Source organism: Danio aesculapii, chromosome 1 (genome assembly GCF_903798145.1).
Source record: "Danio aesculapii chromosome 1, fDanAes4.1, whole genome shotgun sequence".
NCBI classification, from domain to species: domain Eukaryota; kingdom Metazoa; phylum Chordata; class Actinopteri; order Cypriniformes; family Danionidae; genus Danio; species Danio aesculapii.
In genome coordinates this window covers 25545720-25556172 of record NC_079435.1, presented here as the reverse complement: position 1 = coordinate 25556172, position 10453 = coordinate 25545720, and the positions used below count along the sequence as shown (strand labels likewise).

General features: G+C 35.4%; 1 protein-coding gene across 1 annotated transcript in view; it reads right to left on the bottom strand.

Moving 5' to 3' along the window:
- Positions 1 to 1266: 1266 nt before the first annotated feature.
- frem3 (Fras1 related extracellular matrix 3) overlaps positions 1267 to 10453 on the bottom strand; it is a 42312-nt gene continuing 33125 nt past the window's right edge. Inside the window, 8 exon segments of the mRNA XM_056457857.1 lie at positions 1267 to 5002; positions 5100 to 5246; positions 6616 to 6803; positions 6904 to 7030; positions 8124 to 8258; positions 8371 to 8498; positions 9586 to 9690; positions 9876 to 10068. Coding sequence (XP_056313832.1) covers positions 4481 to 5002; positions 5100 to 5246; positions 6616 to 6803; positions 6904 to 7030; positions 8124 to 8258; positions 8371 to 8498; positions 9586 to 9690; positions 9876 to 10068 — 1545 coding nt within the window. The 3' untranslated portion in view covers positions 1267 to 4480.

The following is a 10453-nucleotide window of genomic DNA, read 5'->3' as shown; positions in this document are numbered from 1 at the left end:
AAAACTAATTCAAAGGGGGATAATAATTCTGACTTATACTGAAAAACAACTGTTCACAGCATTTCATTGCAAACTTTTGTTATGTTCGGGATGAAAACATCCACTGGATTAAACTGCTGTAAAAATGCATCAGATAATTAATTAATTTATTTATTTATTTTGCATAAATCTGTTAATCAACCTCAGTCCTGATCAAAACTGCTAAATGTTTAAAAAAATTACAGGATTTTAACTCTTTAATTGCCAAATTCATAAAGCATGTCACTGATTTGGTGAAAAACACACACAAAATGACGTATTTTCAATATAAAAAGTAATTGTGGACCGGATTATTTTTAACCTTTTATCAGTCTTGGACATGTGAAAGATTAGTAACTACATTGGCTTTGATGCATTGTTAGATTTTCATTTTTTTCACCCTAATTCGCAGTTGGTGGCTGTTTTTGCCCCATTGACTTCCATTATAACCACATTTGATGGTGCATAAATACACAGTCTTTGTTTTTGTTTACTCCGTGTAGTACTGAGAGCTGAGATGCATATTTTGATTTTCTCAGACACATCAAGGTAAGTGCGCAAAGCTCACTTTCACACACTCACAGACACGCATACCCACACTTTAATTTGCTGTTATACTCCGTATAAAATCTGGAAACTAAGCTTTTTTTTTTTTTTTTTTTTTTTTTTGCACAGGCCTATCTATCTAAAGGGTTAATGGTGCCAATTAATGATCAACAGTAAAAAATTACAAATTTAAAAAGCAACGACAATCAAAAATGCATGATTATATGATGCCATGGTTTTACAATCAAAAGAAATGTGGTTACTGAGCTTTACTGAGCTGAAGTTGGTTTTATATTCACTTTGGGTCATTTCTGAACAAGGACAGACTCCTTGTGACAGACAATGTGACACGCTCCCGATATTGTTTACCTTGCTACTCTGAATATTGGCTCTGAAATTGCATGTAAGTGTGGCTTAGTAAGTGTAGTTCCTGCACGCCGCCAGCCAACCACTACATACACTTCTAACTGGCGGATGACATGAACTAGTTGTCTGCTGTCATGTCACGGTGCACGCGTTCACGATTTCAGGAGGCATGGCTTTGAAACCCAGTCCCTCCCCTGCCATCCAAAGCTAATATGACAACCGATTATCATTTTGGCAGATCACCTACTGCACCTTTAATCTTCAACTGAAATCATAGGAGATTTCATGCTTCATGTTAAATTAAATGCAACCTGTCACAGTCAAGAGAAGAAATCCTTTCATTTTAACACTTAACAGGCACTTTTTAATGAAACGAGTATCTTTACAGAATTATTTTCATCAGCAAAGAAAGAAAAAAATACAAATAAAATACTATTCACGTCTCTTGTAGACTGAATAAAATGATAAACTGAAAGAAATGTCATTAATTAGAAACCAACAAAATAATAAAAAAGAGTTTTCAATTATAATCTGCATATTCAACATTCTTTGCATTAGATGTACAGTGGGGATGCTCCGATTGATCAGCTGGAGATCAACACTGGCCGATAATCACATTTATTGACTCGATCAGTACTCACTGATCTGGCCAATCTCAGGAACCTATCGCAAGTGTTTGTGTTAGTTGGAGATGAACAAAACATTTGAATGACCTTGCACGTGTTTAGCCCTTTTTACATATAAGAACTAAAAGAACTTCTGCGTTTTTGACAATATTGCAAGCTCTCTACAAGCTGGCTGGAAATATTAGATAAATAAAACTTTAAGAATATATTTTAACATGAATATTTAATAATATAACTTCTTGTAATATACTTATTGCAATAAACAGTAGTTAGAGTCCTATTTTCTCTTAGTAAAGAAGTAATGAGTTTAAAGGTGTGCATTTTAACTTCTTATGCATCAAATATGGACTCTAAACTTTTTTTTTTTTTGTTTGATTAAGAGATGTTGAATTCTTCATTATTTGCAGTGTTTCCAAATTGCATTGTTTGTAATTGAATTATTATTTTTTAAATCTGTTTTATCTATTTTTTTCTGTAAAGCTGCTTCTGGCCATGACCTGTTCACACCTAAACTATTACTAGAGACGTGTTTAAGAAATTATTTGCAGCATCCTTAATTTCTTCTCTTAGGTAAGGTGAGATCTCCACTTAAGTATCATACTTGGAGGGAAAATTTGCTTTATGCATTATAAAGCTTGAAGCATCAGAATCGGTACTCTGCATCGACCGATCACCACGACAAGGAAATTATACTTTATATCGGCTTCAAAAATCCTGATCAGAGCATCCCTAATTAGACGTGTTAATTTTTTACATGAAAAACATATGTACGTGTGGTTCAAGTTTTATCAGGGTGTATTCTATCAATTTGTTGAAACTTATTCTCTATTTTTTCATGCAAATAAGCAGATATGTACACACCAAATGAATGTGATTCTGAGCCACATCTTAACATCCTGAAAAGATACAAAAATAAGTACAATCTGAATAGTTACGTACTGTATATTAAACGTCATGCTCCCTTTTGCATAGCAACATATTGATCAAGTGGGAACGCTGACCTGTGCTCTTGCATGCAGCAGTTCATCTCATGGAACTTATAAAAATAGATTCATTTATTACATAAATGATCAAAGAATCCAGTTCTTGCATCTTTCAATTTGCTTAAAGTTCACACACACACACACGCTCAGAAGAAGAACTGTTACATAATGACTGAAAATAGAATTAGCTTTGATTAACTGGACAAGTTGAAAAAAAGGCTAATAACACCTAATGATATGCCTTCCAATTCAAAAGTAACTTTTTATTCAGTTAAACACAGATTTTACTTCAAATATGGGTTTATTTTTGTATAATCAAGCAATGCTTGTTGCATTTGCCAAGAAGTTTACTGTAAGTTTGAAGCTTAAGCACAGATTCACTCTGTTTGTCTAAGATTGTGTCGTAACTATGCTTAACACAATGTTAGTAAAGTAGTTTCTGTCCTAACCATCTGCAACGCGCAAAATTTCTATTTTAGAAAAGGTTTCTATATCTGCAACGTCAAGGCCGAACAGCAGTATTAACTACTGATAATGATCACCTCAGGTACTGATTATGTGCTTTGTTCCGTTTTAATAGCCACCATTTTACTTGATATTGTACAGTTTGTAAATAAAAATTAGACCGTGCAAACCAACAAATTTCAGTAATCATGTACTTTTAATAATGTTAAAGAGGTTTCATATATTTTAACTAGATTATTTATAATCCTTACCATTTATTTGTGAGCATAGTTCTCTATTCTGCGCTGAATGCTATTTAATCTGAATTAAATTTAATCTGTCATGTTGAGTCGGGTGCCAACACTCAAATTACTTAATGTTGGAATCTTGTCCCATCATGTATAGTTAAGACACGGTGTAAGCTGGGAATGCAACGGTTCTCGGAAAAAAAAATCCTATCATCCTGTTGTCCTCCCATGGTTCGGTGTGCCCTGTGATCCGCGGTTCAAAATATCAATTATTGATATTGGTTTAGGGGATAAATACCACTGCAAAGTAAAAAAAGGTCCACTTTTGTACGCTTTCGATTATCTTTCACATGCACTGCACGTGCGAGGACCTGTTCAATCACCTCTTAGTATTTAAATCTGTTGTTGACATCACGTTTCCTCACGTGTCGCTGTGTGTGGAGTTTTTGTGCGTTTCAGTATGGCAAGTGAAGGGGATACAGCACAAATCAATTAATGGATAAGTGATTGTTAATAAAAATGCGTTGTTGCCTTGGTAATGCAAGCATAATGTAAACGGGAGTAATCAATACTCTAAAAGTACTCAATTATTAAGATGTGTTTAAGATGTGTTGACAGTTATTATCTGCATTATTGGTTGAGACGGAGTTGAGATGTTAAATAGAAATTTTTTAAGCTTTTTTTTAGCATCTTATTTAAACATACAATTTTCAAAATACCATACTTTTATTTCATTAATGAGAGAACAAGCAAATCTACAGTCATATGTGTGAAGCCTGTTGTATTGTCAGGTGTTTGTTATCCAATAAATATGTATATTGTTCTTTGAATTTTTCGGTAGCTATTTTTTTTCTAAACATAGCACATACTGTACAGTACGGAAATCGTGACCCTAAAACCGTGATGCATACCGAACCGTGAGTAGACTGAACCGTTGCACCCCTAGTGTAAGCAGTTTTATTTTTGGCAATTCTGGCTCACAGATCTCCCAATGGAAGCATTTTTTAAAATAAAATGACTATAAAGCACAAACCTCATCTTAGGCGAAAGGCAACAACCAACATTTTTGTTTGACCAAGTTACGAAGAGTCAAGATGTCTTCATTAGAGCTGTGAAACCCTCAAATTTGTCATTAGAACTGAGGCTTTAAATCTCAGACTTTTGTGGTTTGCTCAACATGAGTGGTTTCGTGGGATGCAAGCACCATGGTGAGAGTTCGTTTTGGCATGTCTTGATGAACAGAGATGCTTTAAACCTCAGAGCTGTCCAAGTTGTTTCTTGTAGGCTCCCTGTTGTACGCTGTGCAGGATGAAGTGGTATAAGATGGGTACTTTTTCTCCTTTTGCTTTCGCCTCATCAAGAGAACCACCACGACTACAACCAGGCACACCAGCAGGATGAGCCCAGCCACCCCCAGCAATCTGGACATGCCAGCAGGAAGTGTTGATTCTGAACCAGGCCCTTTACCCAGGCTGCCCTCCACCAGAGGGTGCTCCAGGTACGTCTCGCGGCCCCATGGCTGGCTCACCTGGAGTCGGTTTGAACGGTCCAGGGCAATGTGCTGAATGTTGGTGCCTCTGCTATTCTCAGCACCAATTTCGTAAACTTCTGGGTCAGGTACTGCTCGTCGACTACGGGATTTGGTGGAAGGATCCACTATGGCGGAGGATATAGTGTGTTGGTACGCCAGGCTTCTTTTACCGCGGTTGGCGTTCTCTCTAGAGCGGAGTGTGTAGATGGTGTGGATGAACCATTCACGACCAGCAGCGACCTGAAAAATCAAACATGAATAAAGGATCAGGATTCTGGTTGAAAATGAGTGAACTCTGAGATTCATTCTTGCTTTAAATTGAGTCCAAGTTTCTGACCTGAAAGAGTGGAGATGATGACAGTGTGAAACCATCTGATCCAGGTTGTCGGATCAAAGGTAGGGCTCCAGGAGTATCCAAAGCCAGACTGGCATCAAACCGGACGTTTCCAAAGGCGGTGGCTTGAGTTTCTGGCTGAGCTTTATCCTAAAATTCAAAGATTAATGTGTTCATTATAGTTCGTAGATGGAAGAAGCAAAGCTTTTTGAAGCTGTGAATTAATTCAACCAGTTGCATCTTAAAATAATTTTTCAAAGCACTTGAAATGCAGGGTTCCCACTCCCACACAATTCCCTGACATTCACTTACTAAAAAAACCTGAATTTTCATGGTCTATAATGAACGGAAAAATTAGCCGCTGTTGTCTTTTTGCATATTAAAATAATTTGAGCTTGAATATTATTTTGCAGGAATTTAATAGCCATTATGACAGCAACAATTGATCAATTATTTTCAGTTTGTGAAAAATACAAAGAAGCAAGCTCCCAATCTTTGAAGTAGACATTTGAATCAAAGCTATTGAAATATAATAATAATAATAATATTGACATATTTTCCCTATTTGTTTGTGCTAGCTAAGAAGTATAGGTGACTGCATTTGACTTAAGTGAATGGCAGTTGATAAGGAATGGAACCATAATAATACACAAAACGTGTTAAACGTGATAAAAAAACGCAGTGTCCTATAGAAAAATGCGTTTTTGATAAAAGGAAACTAAAATTTAATGTGACAAACAAAAGTCCATAATGTTCCCTGACTCGTTAATAAACAAATGACAGATATCTATCTAAACAAATCCATGACTTTCAATGGCTGGAATAGACTGTTTATAATTCCAAGATATCCATGACATGATTAACATGCTGCTGACAACTACTGGTCTGAATGCAATGATAACTCAGCCCAAACATGCAAAAAAAAAAAACACTTTTAAAAACGTGCTATGTTTTATTAGAAGTGTAATTTATTAAATGCAGTTAACAAATCATCCATATAGCATTGTTTAAAGTATCAGTATAGAGCAGTCAACATTTGAAGTGGATAAACAAATGTTTTTTTAATGGCCTAAGACAAGAATGAGTGCTGTTCTTTAGGAGAACTTTGATGAAAACTTTTGCAAAACTACTGTAAAAATTGTATACAAACTTTACAAATGTATAAAAATAATTTAAGATTAGATAGAAACCATATAGACCAGAGGTGCCTAATCCTGATATATATATATATATATATATATATAGGCACCTCTGGTCTATATGGTAAATAGCAGTAAGTAGCTTTCCAAATATAAAAAATACATGTATTTCAAACATCTGGAAATAAAATATAAGTTCAATTCTACATTATATGAAACCATGTTAATTTTGGTAAATTGTATTGTGATTTCATAACTGAATCTATGTCAAGGACCACCTTATAAACAGTATGAATGACACTTTAATCTTCCTCTATTCACATCAAGATCTACATTCACAATGGCGGTTTTATAAAGGTAAAACAATAGAAATGTCATACCAGGATCTTGAGCCTATAAAGGAGGGATGGTGCGTCAGCCAGGCATCCATACTCTTTATTGGTAGGGTTGTACTTTGGCACATAGCCATCTGTCCCGGTACAGAGGAAAACTTTCTCTATGCTGCAGGAGAAAGATTCTCCCAGGTTCTGCACCGGGTCCACCATCACGCGCCCATAGATGTTAGAACCTAGAGGGAATCCAACAGCAATAAGGTCAGTCAATAATACTGAAATGATAAATATTAGTTTAAGTCTTTTATGAGGTTTGAGTAAAATACTGTTCAGTACCTTCCATGAAGGCAGTGTCTGTGCCCTCTCCAAAATCCAGTGAGCCATCAGACAGCCACATCTCTTTCTTCGACAGCAGGAACATCTGTGTGTTCAAGCTAAACTCTGCTGCCACAGGGTCACTCACCTGACAAACAGCACAAATACCATAGAAGCAGTGGTTTATAGGCCAAAGAGGAAACTTTGCAGTTTAGTGTCTACGTCAATTTAAATTCACAAAATTAAGACACATAGAAAGGTTATGTTTCAGTGAAAATAAAATAAAAATGGTGAAAAAATGTTTCAAAGTCAAACAGTAAAACAAATACAACACACACACAAACACTTGTCTTATTAAAAACATATAAGAGGAATAGGGATAATATAAAATTATTTTATTTCAAACTATGAACAGTCTTACTGACAAATTGGTAAAACCCAGTGGTTTGAATGATAGTGGTATGAAGAATAAAAAATGTATTTGACAATTGCACGGTGATCTTTAAAGAGAGTCTTTAAAAGTGTCATCATATGTTTTGTTGTTTTATTAATATAATGATTACACAATCACATTTTAATGGGGTCTATGCTCTATGCATTTTTCAGCCACTGATAAACTTCCGGTGAAAGGTTAGTGTGACTATTTTCAATTTCATAAGGTTACTTTTACAGCATTGATGTTGTAATGTAATTACAATATAAAATACAATCAGTTCAATAGACCAGCATTAATTTAGTTGTTCAAGTGTAAAAGGAGATGACTGTATAAACAAGCACCGTCAGTAGCAGATAGCAAGCACGGAAATTTTTACTAAAATTACTATGGTAAAATCATTTTAAAAACATGACAGGGAAAAATGGAATTTAATGCAGTGCTTCTTGTCTGGTCTGAGACTCTCGTTATATCAAATATCTATCAGGCAGTGTAGATCACCGATTTTTAAAGTAAACCAATCTTAAACATGCCGATTTTGTAATGGCATGCCTGAAAAAATAAAAGTGACTGAACAGTAAAAGTTCATGTGCATTTACCCCATTGGTATATTTTTTCAAATAAAAAAATTACATTCGAACTCCAGATATGTTTTGTGTATTTCTTTTTATTTTAAATTATTCATTGTAATTGCCAGAATTAAAAGATGTTCTGACCTTATTTCTAGGTCTTTAGTTGAATCAATGATAAAATGTAATGTCAATTCTATATTCTCAGAATAAAAGTAAATTAGGAAGCTGAAACCAACCTGCTGGAATCGGATGTCCATGTCGAAGGTGAGGGGTTCTCTTGGGTGACACACAGGTGGTATGCTGAACTCCCCATTAGGTGAGGCAATACATGGAATCAGCTTCACGGTATAGGTGCCGGAATAGTCCCTCACCTACAAATATATTCAACAAGGTATCTTTTGAGTCGTAACACCCTACATCAATGAGAACCATGGGTGACAGTACATAAACAAAATGCAAAGTAGAAAATGAGTATCAACTTACAGCAAAGTCAGAAACGAAGCTCCATTGTTGCATGGGCTGGTTGTAAGTGGGCTCAGTTCTGACCAAGGACAGAGTGAATGTGAGTCCAGCATGATCGGCTGACATTACCATGGAGGACAGAGTGGTTCCTGAAAAGCCAATGTGCATTATAGATATGTAAAAAAACATATTATATAATATGTAATATTTTTACAAGCCTTTAACACACGCGCGCGCGCACACACACGTGTGTGTGTGTGTGTGTATATATATATATATATATATATATATATATATATATATATATTAAAAGCAAAGTAGCTAGTTAGTTAAAAGTTTACTGCAAGTAATTTATCTAGATTATAATTTTTTTTATAATATCTAAATTAGTAGATAAGTCAATATGACTGTTTTAAAAAAATAATTATCGTGGGTGATGCGCAAACGGTCAATAGTATCAATTAGTCGGATACACATCATATCACGCGTGACCGACCATACCTTCAGATACATGTTTTGGTGCGGCGGAGGAATTCATTCGCCATTTGTTGTTAGAAGAAATTCGGACAACCGCAAAATCTACATCGAAACGAGGTATTTTTGGGAAGGTTTTGTTTATTTATTTATTTATTTTTATCATTAAGCTTGAGAAATAAACGCTGACGGTGATTAAAAGCGCGCCAAAACAAACAGGCCCAAACCCTGATTAACGTGAGGTCAAAGGCGTGTTTTCATCGAATTTACAAACAGACTGTGATACGGAAAATATTCCTAAGTAAATAATTGAGATAGATGTCATTTATCATTTATATTACACTATTGTTCATTGTGTACAATATTTATTAACAAAGCATCCGTCGTAACCAAATATGGTTTGCCTAGATCGTGTGTGCTGGATTGCGTGTGCCTGAAACGTGTTTATGTCCACGGGTATGCAGCCGAATATTATTGAAAAATCATAATACCAGCTTAAACTGGGAACGGAGCATACATGTTTGAAATATGAAATATAATGTCACCAGTAGAGGGCGGTAACGTTAGTGCTTTTTGTCAGAGAACTTTCTGTCAAGTTCCTTAATATTACAGTGTAGCATTCAATTTATTTACTGAGTTAATTTTTTTCTTTAGGTCAGAGCTTGACACCATAGTGGAAGAGAGCTGAGGAAGAACCTGTCAACTGGTATGTGTGTGTTGGTGTGTCTCTCTACATACACCTGTGTTTGCATCTTTGATTACCTGGGTGAGACATGACGAACTGTCCTCTGAATCGAGCCTCAGTCTTAAAGTTGACAACAAGACGGCCATCATCATTTATTCTCATGCTAGTAGGATACATGGCACCTATGAAATTATATAAACAATATCAGACAGTTACTTTTATTGAATACTTGTGTGTAAACAAAGACTGTTTACTGTTATACAGTTATAAAGGTAAAACCTGCATTAATCCTGTATTTAATTTATACTGATTTTCTGATGTATCGTTATACTTATGGTTAAAAATGCATATAGCATATCAGTACTACCTTGCAGCTCAGCCTCTGGTGGGCTTCCAATCCCATCTTGCCATAAGATGGCAGTGTCATACACAAAGGTGAGGCGAAGCTCAGACCGTAAGTCGAAATGTTGCCAACCTCCAACTGCAACAGGAGAGTGGAAGACATAGGATACAAACAGAGGCACCCGCAGGGTTACATAGGACTGAACGAGATTCAGCACCTAAATCAGGAACAGAGAAAAAAAACATTAAAAATGTATTTGTAATGTTTAAGAACCCTCTCAGACTTGATTGTTGAAGCTAAACACTTTATATCATTTGGAAAAAAAACATGTTTCTGGGCGCAACGATACTGAAGCCTTGTGACACTGAAGACTAGAGTAATGACTGCTAAAATTTCTGATTTGCCTCATACAGTTTAAAAACCATTACAATAAAAATGGGGGGTAAAGAGACCATTAAAATAAATAAATAAATAAATAAATCTTAGCATATTATAAATACTTTAGGCTAAACACTATGACATTCTTATTTGCGCTGCCAAATTGTTTGTTGATAAACAAATACAAATGCACATAGATGCAACGATTAAAGATACTTAATGGT